At 33.5% G+C, this 24,507-nt stretch overlaps 5 protein-coding genes, 1 long non-coding RNA gene and 1 pseudogene across 9 annotated transcripts; 3 read left to right on the top strand and 4 right to left on the bottom strand.

Annotated features, from left to right (window-relative positions):
* Positions 1 to 464: 464 nt before the first annotated feature.
* Positions 465 to 1,969, top strand: LOC104765385 (putative 2-oxoglutarate-dependent dioxygenase AOP1; annotated as a pseudogene). Its single transcript, XR_015591264.1, has 3 exons — positions 465 to 976; positions 1,122 to 1,465; positions 1,563 to 1,969. The product of XR_015591264.1 is annotated as a putative 2-oxoglutarate-dependent dioxygenase AOP1 (transcript).
* A 2,094-nt stretch (positions 1,970 to 4,063) lies between these two features.
* Positions 4,064 to 5,775, bottom strand: LOC104765384 (auxin-responsive protein IAA19). The gene is made up of 3 exons (XM_010489079.3): positions 5,267 to 5,775; positions 4,495 to 4,588; positions 4,064 to 4,398 (listed from the first exon to the last, which is right to left on the bottom strand). The coding sequence occupies exons 1-3, from the start codon at positions 5,673 to 5,675 to the stop codon at positions 4,308 to 4,310; spliced, it is 594 nt and encodes a 197-aa protein (XP_010487381.1). The 5' UTR covers positions 5,676 to 5,775; the 3' UTR covers positions 4,064 to 4,307.
* Positions 5,776 to 9,085: 3,310 nt separating this feature from the next.
* LOC104765383 (uncharacterized) lies at positions 9,086 to 9,612 on the bottom strand. Its single transcript, XR_763871.2, has 2 exons — positions 9,413 to 9,612; positions 9,086 to 9,282 (listed from the first exon to the last, which is right to left on the bottom strand). It is a non-coding gene; the product is annotated as an uncharacterized LOC104765383 (long non-coding RNA).
* A 1,106-nt stretch (positions 9,613 to 10,718) lies between these two features.
* Positions 10,719 to 11,294, bottom strand: LOC109130967 (uncharacterized). Its single transcript, XM_019241175.2, has one exon. The coding sequence runs from the start codon at positions 11,086 to 11,088 to the stop codon at positions 10,882 to 10,884; it is 207 nt and encodes a 68-aa protein (XP_019096720.1). The 5' UTR covers positions 11,089 to 11,294; the 3' UTR covers positions 10,719 to 10,881.
* A 7,160-nt stretch (positions 11,295 to 18,454) lies between these two features.
* LOC104767532 (uncharacterized) lies at positions 18,455 to 20,096 on the top strand. Its single transcript, XM_087501777.1, has 3 exons — positions 18,455 to 18,727; positions 18,852 to 19,358; positions 19,444 to 20,096. The coding sequence occupies exons 2-3, from the start codon at positions 18,872 to 18,874 to the stop codon at positions 19,824 to 19,826; spliced, it is 870 nt and encodes a 289-aa protein (XP_087357903.1). The 5' UTR covers positions 18,455 to 18,727; positions 18,852 to 18,871; the 3' UTR covers positions 19,827 to 20,096.
* A 179-nt stretch (positions 20,097 to 20,275) lies between these two features.
* On the top strand, positions 20,276 to 23,455 carry LOC104765380 (peptidyl-prolyl cis-trans isomerase CYP37, chloroplastic). Of its 3 annotated transcripts, none has more exons than XR_015590979.1 (12): positions 20,276 to 20,841; positions 20,991 to 21,254; positions 21,352 to 21,441; positions 21,558 to 21,653; positions 21,853 to 21,960; positions 22,058 to 22,107; positions 22,187 to 22,289; positions 22,402 to 22,460; positions 22,576 to 22,734; positions 22,814 to 22,936; positions 23,025 to 23,074; positions 23,168 to 23,455. XR_015590979.1 is itself a non-coding variant. In XM_010489076.3 (12 exons), the coding sequence occupies exons 1-12, from the start codon at positions 20,584 to 20,586 to the stop codon at positions 23,292 to 23,294; spliced, it is 1,482 nt and encodes a 493-aa protein (XP_010487378.1). In that variant the 5' UTR covers positions 20,396 to 20,583; the 3' UTR covers positions 23,295 to 23,455. The 3 variants fall into 3 exon arrangements, 2 of the variants coding, with proteins under 2 accessions (XP_010487378.1, XP_019097064.1); XM_010489076.3 differs by having other exon boundaries at positions 20,396 to 20,841; positions 22,402 to 22,455; XM_019241519.2 differs by having other exon boundaries at positions 20,701 to 20,841; positions 20,986 to 21,254; positions 22,402 to 22,455.
* On the bottom strand, positions 23,380 to 23,951 carry LOC104765381 (uncharacterized). The gene has a single exon (XM_019241520.2). It carries the CDS (start codon positions 23,816 to 23,818, stop codon positions 23,495 to 23,497), a length of 324 nt encoding a protein of 107 aa, XP_019097065.1. The 5' UTR covers positions 23,819 to 23,951; the 3' UTR covers positions 23,380 to 23,494.
* Between the last annotated feature and the right edge of the window lie 556 nt (positions 23,952 to 24,507).

Below are 24,507 nucleotides of genomic sequence, written 5' to 3'. Positions count from 1 at the left end.
CCCACTTTGGAGCTACGAACAGTCTTGATTTTTTTTTTTTATTATTATTATGAGAAATGTTATACTCCATCCATTTCAAAATGTAAGATGTTTTAGAAAAGTTTTTTGTTTCATAATATATGATGTTTTCAAGTTTCTATGCAACTTTTATATTAGTTTAATATTTTATATTATGCAGTATTGTTTCTGATTGGCTGAACTTGTTAAAAGTAAAGACTTCTTTATCTGCGTGTTTTAGTTAAAACATCCTATATTTTGAAACGGTTGAAGTATTTTGGAAATATAGATACCAATTATATCTATCTTCCTAAAACGTGAGATGATTCACACTAGTTTGTATATATGTCACATGCACTATTTTATTATTTCACCTAATCCATCTACCTAATCCACTCTTAAGTTGTACAACATATTAGCAAAAGACGTGGTTCATGCATGTGAAACAATTGGATTGTACCCCACTGGCCACTGTTTTAGTTACTTCGACTCTCTCTCTTTCTTTATAATAACAAAAGCGAGTCTTCAAATTCTTCACTGAACACAAACACAAGCTAATTGATTCTTAATCCGATCCTCAAAGAAAAATAATGACGATAAGTTCAAGAACCCAATTTCTTCCCCTTTCTCTCCCGTTCATCGACTTCTCGGTTCCAAACCTCAAACCGGAAACTCCCGAGTGGGACTCAGTGAGATCTCAGGTCTGAAACTCCCTAGAAGAATACGGATGTTTCGATGCCTTGTTCGATGGAGCTTCAAAAGAGCTAAGGAAGGCACTGTTCGAGGCCTCGGAGGAAGTCTTTCATTTACCTTTGGAGACCAAACTGAGTGCAAAGTCAGAGAAACGTAACTACGGATACGCCGGTCAGATTCCGACTATGCCTTTATTTGAAGGCATGGGCTTTGATGGTGTAGATAATCCTCATGTTGTCGATGACTTGACTCACAAGCTTTGGCCTCATGGCAACATCACCTTCAGGTTGATGTCAAAAAAAACTTGTATCACAATTTAACATTTATTCATATGATTTATCCATTTGTATTATATGGTATTAGCTTTTTTATACTAAAAATCGACAGAAGTATTGATTATGAGATAGGAAGTTTTGGGATATATATTTCAGCAAGAATGTTCAGTCTTTTGCGGCAAAGCTATCAAAATTAGATGTGATGGTGAGGACAATGATTATGGAGAGTTTTGGGCTCGAGAAATACGTGGAGGAGCATCTTAATTCATCGAACAACCGCTTTCATTTATTTAAATACAGAGGAATTCACAATGGTAATACAGAAGAGGAGCTAGGACTTGACCCTCATATTGATAGACATTTCCTCACCATACTTTGCCAGAACGATGTAGTAGATGGCTTGGAGATCAAAACCAAATACGGTGAAGAGTGGATCAAAGCTAAGCCATCTCAAGACTCTTCTTAGTTCTTACCTCGTTATAGCCGGAGCCTCTCTTCATGTAAAAATCAAGCTTTTTCTTGAGTCTCAAGAATTTCAGCCTTTACAATCTTTAGTTATGTGATAACCGGCTTATACATAAAAGATGCGTTTTGCAGGTGCTGTTGAACGGTGGGGTGTTTCCTCCGATTCACCGTGTGGTTATAACAGGAACTGAAGATCGGCACGTGGCTGGATTGTTCTTGCGTCCTAAAGAAGGACTTATATCATAAATGCTCCTGAGGAGATAGTAGATGATGAACATCCTCGTCTTTATAAGCCTTTTGATTATGAGGATTACTTGAAATTCACCTACACGAATACCAAAGGGATAAATCTATTTAATCTCAAGACTTACTGTGCCCTTGAATCTTTGTAATGCCTTGCGGATAGATTAAACTATGTATCATTTGATTACTGTGCACTTGTTGATTTGCTCTCGATCGAGTTGGTTTGTTGCTACCTTGACTTTCCCCAGCCTTGTTGACTCAATTGAGCTTGTGATATAAAACCTAATTTGCAGAAACTCCATAAATTAATTAACTTTTTTCAGTGATTAGTCAGCAGCAGAATTTTCACCATTGATCTTTCTAGTGATCGATATAACCTACGGTTCATTTCGAATCTTAATAATGTGAATTAAAAGTAGTAGTAATTACAGTTTTAGTGATTCATTACAGGAGTAAGTTTAAGGTTATTAAAATATAGGAATCATGGAAAGAGAAAGACAATGTGACTTAATAGTTAATACAGACTTTTTTTGTAACAATTAGTGATTTTAATTGGGCTTGTTTTGTCATAATTGGTCTAATTAATGGGTATAATTCTTATATTGGGCTTAATCTAAGCTACATGTTATTTGAATTAGTGAAGAGGGTCGATTATGCATGGATGTTAACTTATCTATTATCTATGGTTGAGAAATAAAATACAATTATAACGAATTAATACTTTCCTGTAAAGTCAAGCTTCTTCCTTGAGTCTCAAGTTTCAGCTATATGATCAAATATGGTTTTGTAGGTACTATTGAATGATGGGGATTTCCTTCGCTTCACCATGTGGTCATAATCGGAAAGAAAGATCAACACGCGGCTGGATTAATAGACAGAGGTAGATTAACCTTGTCTGGCTCTAAAAGACTAAAACCTTTGAACACTGATGAAAAGCCTTGCACTAAAACGTACGAATCCAAACGTAGAAAGTATAAATCTATTTAATCTCAAGACTTACTGTGCCCTTGAATCTTTGTAATGCTTTGTGGATAAATTAAACTATGTATCATTTGATTACTCTGTGCACTTGTTGATTTGCTCTCGATCGAGTTAGTTTGTTGCTACCTTTACTTTCCCCAGCCTTGTTGACTCAATTGAGCTTGTGATATAAAACCTAATTTGCAGAAACTCCATAAATTAATTAACTTTTTCAGTGATTAATCAGCAGCAGAATTTTCACCATTGATCTTTCTAGTGATCGATATAACCTACTACGGTTCATGTCGAATCTTAATGACATGAATTAAAAGTAGTAGTAATTACTGTTTTAGTGTATTCACTACAGGTGTAAGTTTAAGGGTATTAAAATATAGGAATCATTGAAAGAGAAATACAATGTGACTTAATACAGACCTTTTTTGGTAATAATTAATGATCTTAATTGGGCTTGTTTTGTCATCATTGGTCTAATTAATGGGTATAATTCTTATATTGGGCTTAATCTAAGCTACATGTTATTTGAATTAGTGAAGAGTGTCGATGGATGTTAACTTATCTATTAATACTTTCCTGTAAAGTCAAGCTTCTTCCTTGAGTCTCAGGTTTCAGCTATATGATCAAATATGGTTTTGTAGGTACTATTGAATGATGGGTATTCCCTCCGCTTCACCGTGTGCATGGTCATAATCGGAAAGAAAGATCAACACGCGGCTGGATTAATAGCCAGGGGTAGATTAAACTTGCCTGGCTCTAAAAGACTAAAACCTTTGAACACTGATGAAAAGCCTTGCACCACAACGTACGGATCCAAGCGTATAAAGTATATATACAGTACGTAATCAGGAATGGACGCATTTAGTGTGGTAGATAAGTGATAACGATGAATCGAATCATCGATGATGGCATCGTTAATTTGGGCCAAGAAAAAGTAAGAGCGAGAGAGGGATGGGGTGAATCTTTGCTGTTTATGGCTTACACTGCACATGGGTAGGTCACAGTTGTAACAAATCATATGGGTTCTTTTCATAATCACATATCTTAACATTTGATAAATCCCGACTATTTTGTTGTACAGAAAGACAATATGGAAAGACAAAAACTAGTTCGACACACCGAACATGTCGGTGTTTTCTATAATTGATATTAATGATATCAAAAGCAAGAGAGTGGACATATCTACAATATTTAAAGATTCATTGAAAAATAAGAAGAATAAGCTTAAAACATTATTAAAAAAAAAAAGCAATCTTCATTTTAAATGTGGAATTATGATTGTGAAAAAGAAAAAAAGAGTTATATGTATTTGATAAAGAATAAAAGATTCAAATATTTTATAAAAGTAAATAATATGGATACGTATTACATATGTTTCCTACAAATATATATCGATCCCTTAATTAACAAGAAAGTTGAAACAAATTAATGTCTTAACTCAACACTCAAGAAACAAGTAGTGTATACATATATATATATATAGCTGTCTTTCTGAAGATACATTATGCAAATCATAACTTGAAATTTCGCAGAATAATATACTATAACATATATTTTATATAACATGAATAGGAAAAATGTTCTAAAGGATCTTGATGATTAATTAAGTTTAAGGTTAAATTAATTAACCAGCTCCTTGACTCTTGTTTCAAATCATCATCACTCGTCTACTCCTCTAGGCTGCAGCCCAAACCCGGTAGCATCCGATCTTTTCATTATCCTCAACCTCTTGCATGACTCTATGAACATTCTGCAAACCAAAAAAAAATCAAAACTCTCATTAATGTTGTTTGTGATACAATACCTTGTAATGGATTATAATACAAGTCAAAGAATCTGAACATACCCCCAAGGTACATCTCCAGCAAGCATCCAGTCTCCATCTTTGTCTTCGTATATGGTAACGTATTCGCAGTTATCACCATCTTTCAAGGCCACACCTGCACATATATATGTATGTTAATATTTATTTGTGTTGATTATATTGAGATATGTAGAAAAGTCTAATTAACAGCAACACAAGTAGTGTAAAATCTCTGATTTTAAGACTATTTTTTTCTAATAAAAAAAAATTTATGAATTGATTGAAACGAACGTCTAACTTTTCTATAAACAGAACTTTTGATATCTTTCCAAACAGTTTTGGAGTTAAATTACCAGTCAAACCATGCATCCGAAAATTTTAGGACTAATCTGAAATCACCTAAATGAAAATTCCCCTGATGACTAATAAAGATATCGATCAACCTATTCGTCCTTCTTATAACACTCTTTAAAGTCTATAGCATCACTACGACAAGTACAATACTAAACTCATAACCCAAAATTATATAACTTATTGATTTGTACTAGTATTGTCATTGTATCATAAATTAAGTTGTCGGTTGTCGACGAAACAAATAGAAGAGAACAGTACTAAAATACTTATAATTAACTAAGAGATACTAGCAGTTTCATTTCCACATGTGAATTTCTTCTTACTTTGTTCTAACATTACGTCTAAAACACTCAAGTTCTTAATCGGACGTCTCTCGTATGTATAATTAGTTTTTTTCTTTTTTCACATGATCTAATTACCACTCTACTTTTGCGGGAAGAGAGAAGCAATTGTTACTAACCGATGCCACGGATACCGAAGAGCTTATCAAGAGCAAAGGCTAGATCATCATAACCTTGGCTCGAACCAAGATCCATCTTCCTCAAGTAAGGCACACCATCCATGCTCACTTTCACATACCCTATCCCCACTTTCGTCGTCGAAGCATCCTTGCAGCTGTTTTTCCTACGGTAAGAGCAAACCGGCGGCCACCCCACCACCTGACTTTTCGCCGCCGGAGAATCATTAACTTTCTCCACGTCACCACCAAATGAAACGACACCGCTTTCGCATTGATCACTGCTACTACCCGAAGACGTCATGATCATCTCAGTGAATGCTCTCTTCTTCATCATCTTCTCCGCCACATCTCTCCCCGGAAGACCCAATCTCAGCTCCGTTATCTCAAGCCCGAGTCCTTCTTTCTCCATTTCTTGAACTTCTTTCTTTCTTTGTTTTTTTTTTTTACAATTTGATACAATTTATGAAATGAGAACTTTCTTCTCCTACACTTCTCTTTGTTGTAGTAATGGCACCGCGTCGTGCTTTTTATATGTTGCTTCGTTGGTCCACACGATACAACCGATGTAAGCGAATGAGAGATCGACACGTGGAGTCATTTGATATCCAAAGTCTTCTTTGTTCATTTTATTCAGTTTGTGTGGGGAGACAAAGTGGGGGCAAAGACAGGTCAACTGAGGATGCGCTGGTCGGTCACATGAGAGACATAAGTTTGGTGCTGTTTTTATATTTTCTCAAAGTTAATAAAGACCGGCATTACAAGGTGGTTAAGGGAACAGATCCTACGGTTGTGAAATTTTCTTGTGATTTTTTCTATGACCGTTGGATCATTGGAATCCGAATCTCTTTCTTCTAACATACCATGTGTTTTTCTTTTGTAAAGATTCTTGTTCTAACTAGTAAATCACAACTATAGTCTACCTTTTTCTCTAATAAGTTCATGTCATTTAGTAATATTATGATGGAAATAAATAAATATAAAACTTTAGTCTAATATTTGTTCGCATTTCTAATAAGAGCATGGGGAATATTAAATCAAATCCTACCATTTTGGGATATGTTCGTTATCTCTCTTTGAATCAGTTTCTTTAATCAGTAACTACCATCATTTGATTCGCGTTAATCTCACATAAAGAGTATACATCACATGCACATACTAACTTTGTCTGGATCGGAACCAATTGTAGTACGGAGTTTAGTTTGGGAATGGAAAAAAGTAGTTAACAGAGTAAAAATGTATCTTGTAACGATTGGTTTGGTATGTTTTTTTGTGTTGTTCAAGTTTGAGTTTTAATCAAATTTATATATCCATAATTTGAAGTAAAGATAATTAGCTTTAATTTCAGTTTTGGTTTGATCTTCGACTTAGCTCGCTTTTGTTTTATTTAATTTGCTACTACTGATCATGTCAATTTGGTTTATATTTGCAGATTTAAAACTTATTTGCAGCCACCATGTAAACCAAACTCCCAAAATATTTTAGTCAGTGTCAGTCTGATTAGCTTCGACAAACAAGCTAAGACGATAACCGATGTATATTATGTTAGAGTTCTTCATGTAATATACCCATCTCCAAAGTTAATCTCGAATCAACGACTTCAAGCGAAGTAAACTAGTTTCGAATGGGTTCAAACTCAGACAGATCAGCATACCAGTAATGATGGGGTTTAGAGACGTGGGGACACAAGAATAGAAAAAAAGATGGACCGTGTGTATGTGTGTGAGTGTGTGTGGGTTCAGTCTTGTCTACAAACTTTGATCGATGGATTGACAGAAACTAGTTGGGTCATGTGATATTATATGAAATACAACCACATAAAGAGAGAGATGAGCTCGATATTCCCATATTTCTCGTTTGCTTGTAATGTTTCCAATGGCTAACAAACAACATTTGTACATCAAAAATCATATTTTGTTAAATTCCATTTTACACATTTTGTTAAATTCCATTTTACATATTTTAAAACAAAAATTCAGAAATCAAAATTAGTTGTGTATGATCATGTTACCTTTCGATATCCTCATAATTTAATATTATTAGACCAATTCAACGCTCGTGAAATTTTACACCAATGCATCCAATAGGTGGTTTACCGACCAGCTCGAAAGCATGCTGAACCAGCGATGAAGAAGAGTGCGACAGAGAAGTGTTTTTCCTCCTTTCCGGCTGTCAATCAAATAGCTCCTCAACGCCATTATAAGAGCATCAGCACAAGCCTACTTGGACGTGGAGGAGGAAACTAACACAATCAAAACACTTTATTTTTGAATGTTTTAGTATGTTCGTGGAACAAAGGTTAACTTTAGTTTCTATTACCACAAAATGTCTTGACTCAACATTGAATACCATAACCTTATTTTGACTAGAAATTTTACACATTGACAATGTTTCTAGGCATGATAATCAATGTATTTCCATGCATATAGTACTTTAATTTGATTTAAAATCGATTTCTCCCATAAGATATTATGTTTATGATATTGTTTTTCTAATGAAACTAAAAAAACAAGAATAAACCTTTTTATTAAAAAAACAAAAAAAGGAAAAAGAAAATTGAATAGGATTTGATTATGATGCTTTATTTTTGCATTTCGAACTCTGGTAAGTGGTAACTCCACCCATTTGCAATTTGGAAAAGGTCATTGAAACTTGAAAATTATTCGCAGGTCGTCAAATAATATTATCTCGACAAACAATAAGGCTTTTTCTTGACAGCAAAAATAAGGCTATTTGTTTTATTATTATTTCTTCATATCTAGAAAATTCATGTGCTTCTACTCGAGTTTTGATCGGAAAACTTTTTTAGCGATTGTGACATGTCTTATGTTTCTTATACGTTAGGTCGTTATCCACGATTCTCTTGCTTATGTTCTCGGTTAGTTAATAAAATAATACAAATCTCAAGGATCATAATTATGTTCTAAATCCCTTATACATTATTCACAACGTATCTTCCAAAGGAAAAAAAATGTCAGTATACTTTTTTATTAAATGGACGACCAAATAACAATTAAGTTACAAGCATGTTCCCACGTCCATAAGCAGCATAAACTAAATTATGGAACCGAAATTTTTATTCTTTTTAATTGTCAGTATTTAAAATCTCATATATAAAGCACATATAATACAGGCCAGAATCAGGAGAATATCAGAATAATTTCAGGCAATAATAGCAAGTATATATGATTACAGAAAACAAAAAAGAAGGCTCCTTAGTCTGATATGTAGAAATACTGATGAAATGGTTAATGTTATGGAATATACTGATTCATAAGTATTAATGTCAAATTTTAGACATATTAGTAACTAGTAGTAAGCTGTAGAACATATTATAGGTTATGATGTAATGTTTAAGTTTTTCTATTACTAATATGTTTTATAGCAGCAACTTTTGATTCTTCTCGAAAACTTTTAACAAATTTTATAAAACATTGTCCAACAAATAGGCAACAAGCTATAAAAGGAAAGCACGAGTGTTTAACGGACGCATTACTCGAGCAAATTGTTTATTTAACTCAGATTTTTTTTTTTTATATATCATAATTAAGGATATATAGTCGTCGGATATTAAGGGGGAAAATTATGTATCGCTATATGATATGTTCGAATATTCTCATGTATATTAGTATCTTACTTACAAAAACATATTTAAACAGGGGGAATAAAACAAGTGAATGGCGTCCGATGGAGAATTCTGTTTTAATATACGCCAAAATAAAACTAGGGTTTGGTTCCATATATGTATCTTGTTGGGCTTTCAGATTCAGTAGCTTCCAACCCGAATCTGCCGACATATGGTCTGTTTCTGCGGATATAGTGTTTGATTACATATAGTTTTTTTCTCTTATTAAATAATTTAGCCGTTGAGAAAACTATAATACATGTGTACACTTGGTGTAATATAGTCTAAAGCACAAAATAAGATCTAAAATACTCTTGATCTTCGTCAAATCCGATGCGAAGAAACGCAGTTTTTGTTTCGAAGAGTATATCGAGCCACTCTTTTGTCGTGAGAACTAAAAGCAAACAAAGTAATTTAATTTACATCAAAAGATCTTATATACATAATATAACAAATAGTTGAATGATAGTTTAACTCGATCGATGTTTGCAAATTTTAATTAGTGACTAATATTTGTTACTTACCTGGCGGTTTATCATGAGCAGTTTCCCACCAGATTTTGGAAACACTGAGCAATAGAAACACGGCCATCAATAAAAAATACAAGAGTTTGGTATCCATTACTCAGTTGAAGATATGTATGAAGAGAAATGATATATATGAGTTTATTTATATACAGACATCTTCATATGTGACAATAGTATTGTTGATGATTATTGACCATGTCAAAACTAATTTCATCATTACATTTGCCTTTAAGGCGCACGATACAAAGACTTACTATTTATATTTTTGTCATAATACGAAGACTTACCTTTGTCCCGACGTTTAACGTCCCTTAATGCCCGTTGAAAAAATATGTAGAATTTTTTGTCCATTGGACTCTTCTACCAATAGCGCGTTTAACATGTACGCTGAAAAAATATATGCATGCACAAAGACTGATGTGGTATAAATCTCAACATGTTAGTAAGATAAATTATAATTTGAATAGACGTTGTGGAAATCAGAAGCCAAGAGACCAAAAGATTTGAAATCTTTTATATATTTTTTTGGAACTAGATTAAAAAAAAAAACAGATATCTAAATTTAATTGCTGCATCATTGATTGGTATTCAATGTAATTTATATTGCTGCTCTTTCGAGACTGATTACATAGACATCAAAGCAATAATCGAATAGCTTGATAAGTGGCCAATCTTTTATGCGGAGCTAGCAAAATTTCCCCTCACTTTTATGCTTTTTTCACAGTTTTCACTCTCTCTTATATCCCACGGGCCACGGCTAACAAACTTTCATGCTGATTTCCTTACTTTCGTGCCATTTTGATTGCCTCATGCAACATTTCCTTGTTTAATGTAAGAAATTTTTGTGTAGCATGGTATTCCAAAAAAAATATATGGTTCGCGTAATAGGTATGCATATTATTCGTGATAACGACTAGAGGAGTACCAAGCTTCAACGGATTTGACCGGAAATAGAGGAAGATAAAGCAAAAAAAGAACCAAAATTTACAACCACGCGATTCCTTTTGAGTGTCGGGGTGATGGCAAAGAAAAAAAAAGTGAGTGTTGGGTATCTCGTCTCCACATTTTCTTAAGGATCTAAAATATATGAAATGAAATGGTAGCTAATGCCTAATGGCCTATTTTCTTTTTTTTTTGCTTCTTCTTTGCTTTTAATTGAAACCCATGAGATTGAGTTGAGCGCTCAAACCAAATGAGCTCCAAAGTCATACACTTTATCAGTAATTTTGCATAATTGCAAATATGGTTGGTTGTACATAAATCACGGTTCTAATTTTTTTGTGATTGATAAAATTAGAAGATATATCACGCTATTGCGTAAGTTTTTCACATTAGAGTCTAGTAACAAAATCAGAACACCTTTTTTTGGAAACTTTACAAAGGGGTTTCTTAAAATCATAAACACAGTATAAGAAAACTAAAAGGGGATTTAGAAAAGAGGTATCAAAACATGTAAAAATAAGATCTCAACGGTAGGATTTAAGAACAGAGCCGCAAAAGCTGCATACGATTGCTCTCCAGGATCGACAGTAAATAGGAATTAGACAGAACCTCGTCGAAGTCTTCATGTCGGCTACTCTTGCTCCACGACCGCACCGGGAACACATTCCCGCCGCCGGTTTGCTTCCTTTAACCTTCTTCTTCTGGTCCACCAAGAAACAGAAACACACCATTCTCGTTGATCCTTCAATAAGAAGAAGAAATAACGCACTTGAAAGAATAACCTTATAGTAAAGCAGGATTGTGATCGATATTGGTCCTTAAAAAGTTGTGTTTCTTGAAGATACACTTGGGTTAGAAATACGCAAGATAATTGATTACGTGATGCACACGTGTTCGGCGTAGAATATGTTAGTAGTTAATAAGAATATGATTCGAGACATAATATTTATAGAGATAGTGATATATTTATAAGATTTTTGTTTTGTTTTTGACGTGCGTACACACACGTACAACCCCCAACCTCTAACTGAATTCTTCATTTCATTTTTGTTTATGTTCATTTCCAATTTCGATAGGGTCTCTCATATATTTTAATTCCTATATTCTCAAGGAGAAATGATACTGTTTGTTACGCTTTCAGTATTTAATGTATTGTTGTGACGTTCTAAATCATAGCTAACGAGTTTTTGATTCTTGCATATTAAACAAATTAGTTAATTATTTTTTGGTTTTTTTTTACAAGAGTTATGTTGCATATATGTTATTGCGTGAAGGCGATATAGGTCATTGATGAATCATGTACTGGGTTCCTGATACGTGTAGAATTATTAGTTGGAGGTTGAGTTTATCACTGTTCCTTATCGGAAATATGGGTCATGCGAAAAATCCCATTCTCCCACCTTTAATTGTCAAAAAGTTTTTCATTCCCATGCATTTTCTTAACATTTAAAGCACAAAAATAGATATGGGCCTAAAACATTATTAAAACTTGCCAGGTCTATGTTATTGGGCTAGCTTACACTAAACTCAAAGTCTGAATAATACATATGGCAAACAACACTCATTATATTAGCTTAGAAACATGAATGATGCATGTACTTTATATAAAAACAAACTACTTAAGAGCATAAAAAGATGTCCAAAAATGTCCCCTTCTTTTGCTCTACGCTGTAAAATTGTAAGAGCTCAAGTCTTTTTATATTGAACTTCTATAGAACTCCATACTAGAATAGTAGAAACCAAACGGCCACGAACTCAAGAGAGAATGGTTAAAATTTTATCTATGCGTCATCCCTAAAATATATGCGTAAAAAAAAAATGTGTTTCTATATCAACGATTAGTCAAAAACAAAATGGTCACTTGCATATTTGACTAATGGCTAAGTTTGACTTTAAGACTAGAAAGAGTTAGGTACTAATAATAATCAAATAAGAATGTTAGATAAATAAACAAAGTTGAGAGAGTAGGGGGTTACTACAAGTCAACGACGGGTTAGGTCGTTCTGCGTCTACCAACTAATCAGGTTGTTACTTCGTAAACTATTCTCTTCAAGATTTTTAAGATTCTCTCTACGGCTGCTTTTTGTGTTTTGGATGTTTATCATCTTACATATACGTCCTTAGATCACTGGCTGTTTTGCATTTTGTACCCCAACAATATAAATTGCTTTCCTAATATCACATGCTTTAACATGACTTACATGACAGATTGTTGATAATGATATATATAAAAAAAAAAAAAAAAGGGAGAAAAGATTACAATCTTCTTTTGTGACAAAACTAACAAGGATTAGTACTGATTTCAAATTCATGTTTCCTTTTTTTCTTAATAACTTTCAACAAAGAAGAATGGATGGAATCTCAAAATGTCACATGAAACAGCAAAAATTGATGTAAAGTAAAGGCGACACAAACAAAATTTTATTTCTTATTCATAAATATATTATCAGAAAAAAATTATGTTAATTAGACAGTGTAAAGTGTTGATGATGATACAGAACAAAAAAAATGTTATTTACATATTGACATTGATAAGATTTAAAAATATAAAAACTTCTCCTAGCTTAGCTGGGTCATGTGTGAGTTACAAAAATCAAGAAATATTTTGATAGTTCTGTTCGGTTATGAGGCATCCCGCATATGTGAACACACTGAACACCGACACTTCATTAAATGATACGATTATTAAAAATTAAGGTGTCACGTACTACTCCATAAGGCCATCATTAATAAGAGAACACCATAATCCAAAAAAATTATAAAATAATGAATAGTGGCTTAGAACACTTTTTTTAGTTTTTGATGTAAAACTGATCTAAGCCCAGTTCTTATTTGACGTGGTTTTATGTGATTGGACGAGATTTTTTGGAAAAAAAAAATATTTCATTTATATAAGTAAGCAATTTAAATGTTAATTTATAAGTTTTTATAATTGTAATATATTTAAGAATATTATATTAATTTATAAGTATATAATTGCTTTTATATAAGTATGCAATTTAAATGTTAATTTATAAGTTTTTATAATTGTAATATGTTTAAGAATATTATATTAATTTATAAGTATATAATTGCTTTTATATAAGTATGCAATTTAAATGTTAATTTATAAGTTTTTATAATTGTAATATGTTTAAGAATATTATATTAATTTATAAGTATACAATTGCTTTTATATAAGTAAGCAATTTAAATGTTATTTTATAAGTTTTTATAATTGTAATATGTTTAAGAATATTATATTAATTTATAAGTATATAATTGCTTTTATATAAGTATGCAATTTAAATGTTAATTTATAAGTTTTTATAATTGTAATATGTTTAAGAATATTATATTAATTTATAAGTATACAATTGCTTTTATATAAGTAAGCAATTTAAATGTTATTTTATAAGTTTTTATAATTTGTAAAATGTTTATGCTATATCTTTATTCTAAGAACACCATAATTAGTTCTCCCATTTTTTTTACTTATGATCTTAACAACTGATCTAACATTATTTTCACTATATATTTAATCTAAGAACACCAAAAATAGTTCCCATTTAATATGTCCTAAGAGATCACCACACAGCCGAATTATTTTATAGTTCTAGATAACTTTCATTTCTAGCTCTTCTGGCAACTTTTTTTTTTGTCCGATAAAGATTATTATACAAAAGCCTGTAAAAAAAAGGGGGACGCGCCTGTAGCGCAACTTACGTATTTATTCTATATTCGTTGTATAGTATATATAACATACGTATTGCTGACGATGAATTCTGATAGTTATTTTATTAGCTAATTAAGGTTTCCGTAGTGGTCAGTGGTCACTGGTCCGTTTGTGATAATTACAGTACGTACAAAAGGTCCTTACTACAATACAATCCACCATTTTATTGGATTATCGTATCGTATTCAACATTCGATCCTTAGACTAATCACTTGGAAACGCATACGCAATCCATATGTGAAAGCAACTGAATCAAAACGAGACAATACATCAATTATAACTTGATTTTGCGAGACTATCAATAGTTCACTATTTTCGAAACCATCATTTTTCGTCGTTGAAAATTCAATTGTTATCTATTCGAAATTCAAACCCAAAGTTTAATGATATTTTAGAGTCTTCCTGTTTTTGAAAATAAAATAGACTTTTTCTTTTGTTTTGTAGTTGTGTTATGTGAAAGAGAAATTGGTGGTAGCAAGTAGGAACGTCAGCGTTATTTAGACTTTTAGTGTGTTTTGTTATTCAAAAAGAGCATTTAATAAAGCCGGTGGGGTTAATGCCTCTCCTACTGTTTCCCATTACTCATTTTACGTTTTTCTTACATTTCGTCAAACTATGGACCCCAAAAGTTCTATTTATAGGTTCTTTTGCATTAACACTTAATATTTTGTTATATTCTCTCCATTTTAAATGATAGGATGTTTTAACTAAACATGCAGATCAAGAAGTCTTTATTTTTAACAAGTTCAATCAATCAAAAACAATACTACATAATATTCCATCCGTTTCAAAATATAAGATGTTTTAGAAAATTCTTTTGTTTCATAATATAGGATGTTTTCAAGTTTCTATGCAACTTTTAGATTAGTTTAGTATTTTATATTATGCAGTATTGTTTCTGATTGGTTGAACTTGTTAAAAGTAAAGATTTTTTAATCGGCGTGCTTTAGTTAAAACATCCTATATTTTGAAACGGAGGAAGTATAAAATATTAAATTAATCTAAAAGTTGCATAAAGCCTTGAAAACATCCTATATTATGAAACAAAAAACTTTTCTAAAATATCTTATATTTTGAAACGAAGGGAGTAATAAAATAAAGAGTCTTAATATTCAGTGGGAAGTTTGTTTAAACATATTTTATATATAAAAAAAAAGCATGATCTAAAATATTCGCTAATGATTATATATCTCTTTAATTTGTTTCCATTTGAGACAGCGCGTTGTTAATATTATTAATATCAAAAATAAAATACGAAAACATTCTATAAAGTTTGGAAAGTAGACCTACTACTCGAGTTTGATATTGATTAAGTTATGCTTTGAATAATTATAGTTAGAAATAACTGGAAGAAAGTAAGGTCAGTTTCGGTTTAAAAGATTCGTTGATGACCTGATTCGAAATCGGTTTTATCCGTAATTTGTGTGATTATGAGAAATTATCGGATTTGTGTTTCTAAAAGAGGCATATATGTAAAAAGAATCTAATTGTTGTCTGATCGTAATTTAACAATGGGTCTTTTCACGTAACAATAATACGGAGAATCAAATATGAAACGTGTCGTCTTGATAAGTGGCGGGAGTGTAAGATGTACGGCTGTAACTTGGTGACTGAACACAACTTACGCTAAATAAATTGTAAACTTTGCCAACTTTACGCTATTCGACGGATTCGGGATAGGTAAATAGAAGTCGAACTCATGAAAAGAGAACATACGATATGTATACTTTGCCAATCTAAGCCTTCGAATTTACCATATTTTCGATTATATGTTCTAAATTGTCTCGTAAAATTAAAATATGAGTTTAAAAAAAAAAAAAAAAAAAAAGAAGAAGATGATGTAAGTAATATTTGGCTTCTTCGATTTCATATATAGTGTTTTTATTTCCTTATCTTTGGAGAGAATTGCAGGCGATGTCGAATCTGGGAACATGCAGTGCATGCATGATAACAGACATTATATATTGACGATTCCGATCTCACGTCGTCTCGATTGGTAGCTCCAGTGGCTATCAAATTTATTTATTTATTTTTATTTTTTAATATCTGTGACAGTATTTTACAATTTAATAAAGTGTGAGATATTTATATGTGCTATAAAACAACATTATCTTGAAGATGAATATACATACATTAGATTTTGTCGCCTTTATAAGTTTTCTCATTTCAACCCTGGAACGCGCTTCTTCTTTGAAGAGAGACTTGTGTGTAACGCGCTTCTTCTTTGAAGAGAGACTTCTTTACACACATGGTCGCTACTTGTGTCCAACAAATTTAAATGTTGTCTCGGTGTTCGAAGATAGTATCTATTAGTCTACTACTAATTCCCTATATAATAAAACGAAAGTATACAATATTATTTTATACACTATATAATTTTAATAAATTAATTATAAATAGGTTATAGATTCCTTGTATGCTGAAGTGGTATAATAATATTGATTCCTCAACACTCCACTGGAAACAAGAGATTACATCTTTTTCCAATGTCCGTACTCTCATCAAATCTGGAGCAAGCTCACGACTGGTTTACTTGGCACCCACTCGACAGCAGATTGGGACGAACTCAAGATACTTATTACAGATTCAAACAAGAGTCCTCTCCTCCTTTTACGATACTCATTTCAAGTCACGATGCACTCCCTACTCGAGCGTAACAGCCGTAAACATGGCGAAAATCCTCTCTCCGCAGATCGACTAGCCCAAAGAATTGACAGAACTATTCAGAACAAGCTTCTTCTTCTTTTAAACTCCGGTCACCGGGATTATGAAGACATCTTAGTGCTCTGGTTCTCTACCAGAACATAAGAACTCATTACATTGAATTTAAATTTGTTTTAGACTCAAAAACGTTACATTCATTGTAAAGAAAAAGATTTTTTTTGATGAATAAAATTTTACATTCATTAAAAAAAAAGGTTATAGATTAAGTTTTATATTATTTATATAGTCTAGATTTATTGTTTCTAAAAATATTAAAGAGAATATTCTCAAGAATCATTTGATATCATCTAACTTACCATATTAATTTCCTTTATTAAATTATTTATCAAATAAAATCATTTGATATCTAATTTAACATATTAATTTGTTAATTATTATTATACTTCACCTCTCATTTTTATATATGATTCTATTTTGTGAAACAAATAAATTATCATATTATTTATTATAGTTAAAAAATAGTTTTATTTGCGGATATACCATAAGTTGAATTTGTAAAAACAAATATAAATATGATTCAATCTACAAAATATTCAATTTTTATTAATATTATTTTTTAAAAATAATATCTATTGAATTATTTTTTTTGCTGAGTAACGGATCAAAATTTAAATATTTAAAATCAATTTCATACTTTTTGTTGAATTTTATAATTTTAGATAATATAATAAACTTTAAATAATTTATTTTGAAATATTTTTAAAATATTGAAACTTGATATTAAAGTTAGAAACTATAAACACTCTAAATTGATTTGTTATAAAAATGTCAATAATATGTCACTATAATATGAAAGAATTTCAAAAAACTAAGTATATTAAAATAAAAAGTATAACGATATATTAAATTATTCATAATATAATAACTCGCTTTCTAAAAACCAAATTCACAAAATAAGTGTCTTTTTTAAGTCATCATATTTTGCATATGATTTTATTGCATAATATTTTATCCAAAAAAACTTTAAAAAACAATCACATAAATTATATTTTATAAAAAATTACAATAGAAATAAAATGAATTTCAACCCGTGCTCTAGCACAGATCTTAATCTAGTTGAGTATATAAAATAAAAGTCAAAAATCAAGTAGTACACTCATTAATTATTTAGTGATCTAATGTGGTGATAATATACTACAAATGAAACTTAATTTACGGTCTTTGTCCTTTAACTCTATGATATACCATATTTTAAGTTTCAAAAAAAAAAAAAAAAAAGATATACTGATATACCAAATTTTATTAAATCAATTTACATAAAATGATAGGGATTTAGTTATAACTTTCTTTTTTGGCGTAAATGCATGATTTAATATTTATTTATATAAGTTAATATTATTCGAACCTAAATTATTTGAATGTTTTGGATTATTGTATGACATGAATTATTTGTTTATATTACTGAGTTACTGTCACTTTTGTGTAACCTTCCAGATTCAAATTGTATAATGCATTTTTTAATACTTAAATGATACTGTATGTTAATTAAGAAAGGTTAACACTAATGATTTTTCTGTTAGCAACCTCCAGATTAATTAAAAAGAAAAATCAAGCGAGGTTTTTAAATTAAAAAAAAAATAAAGAAAAGAACAAAACCAGTGGTTTAATTTGAAAATGCAGAAACCGACAAAAAGCATGTAGAGTGAAAAAGAAAGCGCGTGAAAAAAATGGTAAGAACAAAAGTTTTAGCAAATCCCTTTATCGTAATTCCCTTTTCTATTTTCTTCTTCTTCTTCTTCATAAGTTCACTCTCTCTCTCTCTCTCACAGCCATGTTCCTGTAACGGACCTCACATCTTCTTCATCAGTTCATCCCCCTTGACTCTAACTCTTATTCTCAGCTTTCTTGCTTATTCCACCTCAAGAATTTGCTAAAATTTCAAACTCCTGAGATCTGAAAACATCTTGTTTTCATCGTCTCTGGATCATCTGGTACTTGCTTTATTTACTCTCTACTGTATTTGTTACCTTCTTGGTTTGACAATTCGAAATTTCAAATGTGACAAAAATCATTCTTAATAGATCTGATTTTTTTTCTTTTCTTGACTTGTCTCAGATTTGATCGGAAATTTAAAAATGGGTAAAACCGCCGGAAAGAGAGACTGGACTCAGATCTACGCTATCTACGGAATCGAGCAATGGCAGACACTCGTCTTCCTCCTCTTCCATGCTTTCTTCTTCTCTCTTCTCTCTGTTCTCTTCCTCATCTACTTCGACCAGATTTGCTTCTTCCTCGATTCCTTCTTCCTCACCGGCGCTTCCAGGTTAGCCGCCGGTTTCACTGGCGCTGTCACCGCTCTCTCCGCCGTCTGTCTCCTCTTCGCCGCCGCTAATTTCGTCTACTCAGATGTTCCGCTTCAGTACGAGATGGCTCAACGCATGGTTACCTCCGTCGGTGACTGGTCTTGTGTCAAAACCGCTCTCGATCTCGGATGTGGACGTGGTATCCTCCTCAATGCCGTCGCTACGCAGCTTAAGAAAACCGGTAGCTCCGGTCGGGTCGTCGGGTTAGACCGGTCTAAACGCACCACTCTCTCCACTCTCCGTACTGCTAAACTCGAAGGTAACAACAAACATTTTTCTCCCCCGAATCAATTTTTGCGAAATCGAATTTGAGATTCTTAATTGATTCAAAAAAATTCGAGTAGGTGTTCAAGAGTATGTGACTTGCCGTGAAGGGGATGTGAGGACGTTACCGTTTGGGGATAATTACTTCGACGTGGTGGTGTCTTCTGTGTTCGTCCACACGGTTGGGAAAGAGCACGGTCAGAAATCAGTGGAAGCGGCGGCGGAGAGGATGAGAGTTCTCGGTGAGATTGTTAGGGTTGTGAAGCCTGGTGGTTTGTGCGTGGTTTGGGATCTCTTACACGTGCCGGAGTACGTGCGGCGTTTACATGAGCTGAAGATGGAAGATATCCGACTCTCTGAGCGAGTCACGGCGTTTATGGCCGGAAGCCACATCGTGTCTTTCAGGAAACCCAGTGAACTCGTCGCCGGACCCCGTGAAGTCCGCCTCGATTGGAGATGTTGACGTGGCGTACAAAACGGCAGCGTTGTGTGTTGGGTTCGTTATATAGAAAACGGCACGTAGTCCAAGTCTGGAGGTTTGAAAACTATAATTGTGATATATTATTAATTACGAATGTAAATCATCAAAACGTATGTTGTTGGCGTCTGGGGAGGCGAAGCGGAACCAGATGCTTGATGATGAAGAGGCAAAAACGCTGCGGTTGCGTTTATATTATAGTCTTGTGTTTATGTAAAAAGCTTTAGCATATTGTTAACGCTGAATCTTTTAGTATGTGCGACGTGATTAAGAGTTGAGTCTTTTTACTGATGCGTTAGCGTTTTCAGACGCTGTTACAGTGGTACAAAAACTAACGTCGTGGAGGTGGGAGAGAAGTAGCAAAAGAAACCATTAAAACTGTGTAAACGAAAAGATAAAATAAAATAAAAATTCGACCTTTGTTTGAGTGAATTTCAAGAATGTCGTCTATGTGTACATTTATCGTTGAGGCATTAAATGACCAGTCATTGTCACATCACGTCAATGTAATATCTGTCCCCCTTATTTATTATTTTAATCTACTTTGTAATTGTAAACTTTTTCTGTAGAGAACGAACACACACACGGCGAAGCGTGCACAAGCGAATTCTCAAAACGTTGAGTTAATATCCAAGAAGCAATGCCGTCTGCACTCTGCAAAGAACAACACCACGCCGTTTTCTGAAACTTTCCAAGAAGCCACGTGTATCCATTCATATAGTTCCACGTAATCATATCGAAGATGAGGCGCGCCAAGATCGCTCCTACTCTCTCTAATCCTTTAGTCTCTGTAACTTGTAAAGCTTTTCTACTCACATCATCAATGGCTTCTCCTTTGTCTTCTTCCACCATCGGATCTCACCAGATTTTATTTCTCCACCCTTCACCTCTCAACCGCAGATCACTCTTCGTAAAACCCAAATTACCCTTTAATCGAACCAATTACGGAGATTTCCGCATGCGTTTGCTTTCTACATCCAGTAAAATTGGTAACACTAAGGTCAGGTTTAAAAATATAAGCTCTACATTGATGTCACATTAGGGTTTACTGTATTATTCATCTATAGGCACAAAATCCGATTTTAAGGGTTTTAGTGATAAAAATTCGTAATTTATTAGTCTACTGAAAAGTTTTTTTCAGCAGTGCAGGAACTTATACATTCTTACGATTCTTCAATTGATTCAAAGTTGAAGCCTTTTGAAGCTGGAACTAAGAATCTCGAGAAGTTGGTTGCAACGATTTTGATATTTGTTCAAGTTTGGTCTCCAATGCCTTTGCTTGGTGGTCTAGACTCTGCTTACATTTCACCTGCAGAGGCGGTTCTTTATTCTCCGGACACGAAAGTTCCAAGAACTGGTGAACTTGCTCTAAGAAAGGCTATTCCTGCTAATCCAAGCATGAAGACAATACAGGCATGTCACATTGTCTTTGACTTCATATTGGTTAATTTGGTTTTCGTAATTAGTGATTACTCATTGTGTTATATAATACTATATTCTCGTTGCTTAGGCTTCATTGGAAGATATATCATATCTTCTGAGAATTCCGCAAAGGAAGCCTTATGGTACCATGGAGAGCAATGTAAAAAAAGCTCTAAAGGTAATTAAAGACTCTTGATTGGTTGGTATTGAAGTTACAGACTTAGTTCGTGATTTGTATTATGTTTGCAAGAATAGTGGAAGCACAAGATTGAATCTTTGATGAAACTGTTTCAGGTGGCTATAGATGATAAGGATAAGATATTGGCTAGTATACCAGCAGACTTGAAAGACAAGGGATCAGAACTGTATGCAACTATGATTGACGGCAAGGTACGTGGGAATTTAACCGGAACTCTATTCTCAAGTTGATGGAACTGTAATCCCTGTAACAATTTCATAGAAGATGATCTGGTTTTGTATAATGAAAAGTTCTCTTAGTTTGCAGCTAACTGCGGAGGCGATTTTATGTTCTAAATTGATTTGGTGTTGCTATAAGCGGGTATAAACCTTATAATCTTTTGTTTGATAGGGTGGACTTCAGTCACTTATAACATCTATTAAGAAACAAGATCCTGATAAAGTGTCCCTTGGCCTGGCAGCATCACTAGATACTGTTGCGGAACTGGAGTTGTTACAGGTACTTGCAATTCTTCTGACCCACCTCATTTCTTCTGGGTATGTTGAACCACATAAGCACAAGATTTAGTTGCTGATGTTAGAAATTGTTGTTTCAGGCATCTGGATTGTCATTTTTACTTCCTCAGCAATACTTAAACTTTCCCAAGTGAGTCCCATTTTGTGTTTCTCTGAGTTAGACTCCTCTTGTTAGGAGCAAATTAAACAGATCTTCTGTGGAACTATAGGTTAGCAGGTAGAGGAACTGTGGAAATGACAATTGAGAAAGGTGATGGTTCGACATTTTCAGCTGAAGCTGGGGGTGATCAAAGAAAAAGTGCTACAATCCAGGTATCAAAGTCACATGTTTTCGAAGAAAAAGTGTTGTTCTTATATTTTGCTCCACAATCTTTCGAGCTGTTCGTTCACGAGACGCTGCTTTGCTTATATTATGGATTATCAGATCGTTATAGATGGATATTCAGCACCCCTAACAGCAGGGAATTTCGCAAAACTGGTAAGGTAGTTTACTCTAACTTTAACCTTTGTTACCTACACATCTTGAACCTAAGAAGAGACTATACTCTTAAATCTTGAAATCATGTGGCACAAACTGTTTGCATCTCGGGATGGTCAGGTAACAAGCGGTGCATATGATGGAGCCAAACTCAATACGGTGAACCAAGCTGTTATCACTGAGGATGGGAGTGGTAAGGTGGAGAGTGTTAGTGTTCCATTGGAAGTAATGCCTTCTGGACAGTTCGAACCTCTCTACAGAACCCCATTGAGTGTTCAGGTATAACAAAACTGCTTCTACTCTCAAATAGAAACCGGCAAAGCTGACTTTGTTTTTTTTTGCATTTCGACTTTGGAAGGATGGGGAGTTACCAGTTCTTCCTTTATCGGTTTATGGAGCTGTCGCAATGGCGCACAGCGAAAACTCAGAGGACTACTCTTCTCCTTACCAATTCTTCTTCTACCTATACGATAAAAGAAACGTATGCATCACTCCAAAACCTCCTAAGCTTGATCTCATTTTTGAAGCCAAAGGAGCTTGCTTTTGATCATTTTTTTTTTAATTTGCAGTCTGGCTTAGGTGGTTTATCCTTTGACGAAGGGCAGTTCTCTGTCTTCGGGTATTGGTTTTAAAACCTTTCTTGTTCGAAATTGCGGAACTTGCAAGTTGCACTTGAATTGATGGTGTTGTTGTTTGCTCCAAAAATCTACAGATACACAACAGCAGGAAGAGATATTCTTGGGCAGATCAAGACAGGAGATGTAATCAAATCTGCAAAACTAATCGAAGGCCAAGAACGCCTTATTTTGCCTGCTCAAAACAACAACTCATCCACTTGATTCCTTCTTTCTTTCTTCCTTCCTTCTTTGTATCCAAAAATGTTCTAACACTTTCTTGTCCCGTAACAGAGTGCTAAGTTTCAAATCTCTGCAATTGGGTCTGAATCTTATTTGATTTCCAACATTACAAGAAAAGAAAAAAAAGAAAAGCCTTTGAAGTTTATTTACATTCAAACAAAAAAAAGTTCTCAGTATTCTGATCAAACAGAAGACATTTTACAGAGCCGGCTAGGTGTTGGTCGGAAGTTCAACCAACGGAGATTCATCCGCCGGATCGGAGGCGTTAAAGCTCTCCTTAACACTTCTTTGCTACCGTCACTGGCCTTCCTCATAAGCCTCTCATCGCTTGGCACCACAAACCCGTGTCGCGCACACTTAGTCGAGCCAGGCCGTCCAGAGCACGTGCAAGCTACTCGAACCCTCAGACCTGAGCCATGACTCCTCCTTCTGACCCTGTTTGTCTCGGATCTTCCAGGCATCTCAACGCCTTCTCCTGATGGGATCCTCCTTCTCACAACCTGCATAAGTTACTATTGTTCTCCCTTCTTACATAGAATTGTGCAAGAAACGTTTCTTTATAAATGAGCTGTGTGTGTGTGAGAGAGAGAGAGAGAGTCAATGAGTCTTCTTTCCTTATATTAATGTGGAGCTAGAGAACAGAACCATTGACCTGGTTACATGTTTTTTTGTAATGGAGAGGTTGGTCTACTTTTCAAATTCTGAATGCTCCCAATTTTGTCAAAGTTTGAATGTTTGACCAATTCCATTTCACCAACAAGTCAACGACGCATCTTTTGAAGAACAAAGTGAGAAACTTCAATGCCTTACCAAATGAAAACATACAGTACAAGTACTTTTTTTGCCAAACTCTCTCTACTACTAATATACTAATTCTTTACCAGCTTTACAAACACAATGTCCAAAGCTTTTTATAATAGGATCAGGATGGATCCATACTGGGAATAGTTATTAATTTAGTGAGGTCCATATTAAGTTTCCTACCTCCGCAAGAGGTCCATGTAATTTTGAATAATTGGCATTGTCATATTATATCATATTGGATTTTTTATTTTTTATAATGGGCTTTTGCATAATTTGGCTATTTGGTGGAGGACCCTCCTCTAATTTTGTTTCCCTTTATACCATTGTTGTGTGTGGGTCATTTAGTTTAAGCTAAAATGGAATGTACTTTGTAAATTCAAGCTGTAAGCCT

The sequence above is a fragment of the Camelina sativa genome, chromosome 19 (genome assembly GCF_030686135.1).
Source record: "Camelina sativa cultivar CO46 ecotype springtype chromosome 19, ASM3068613v1".
NCBI lineage: Eukaryota > Viridiplantae > Streptophyta > Magnoliopsida > Brassicales > Brassicaceae > Camelina > Camelina sativa.
The sequence above is the reverse complement of the archived record's forward strand: the minus strand, read 5'-3'. Positions and strand labels throughout refer to the sequence as shown.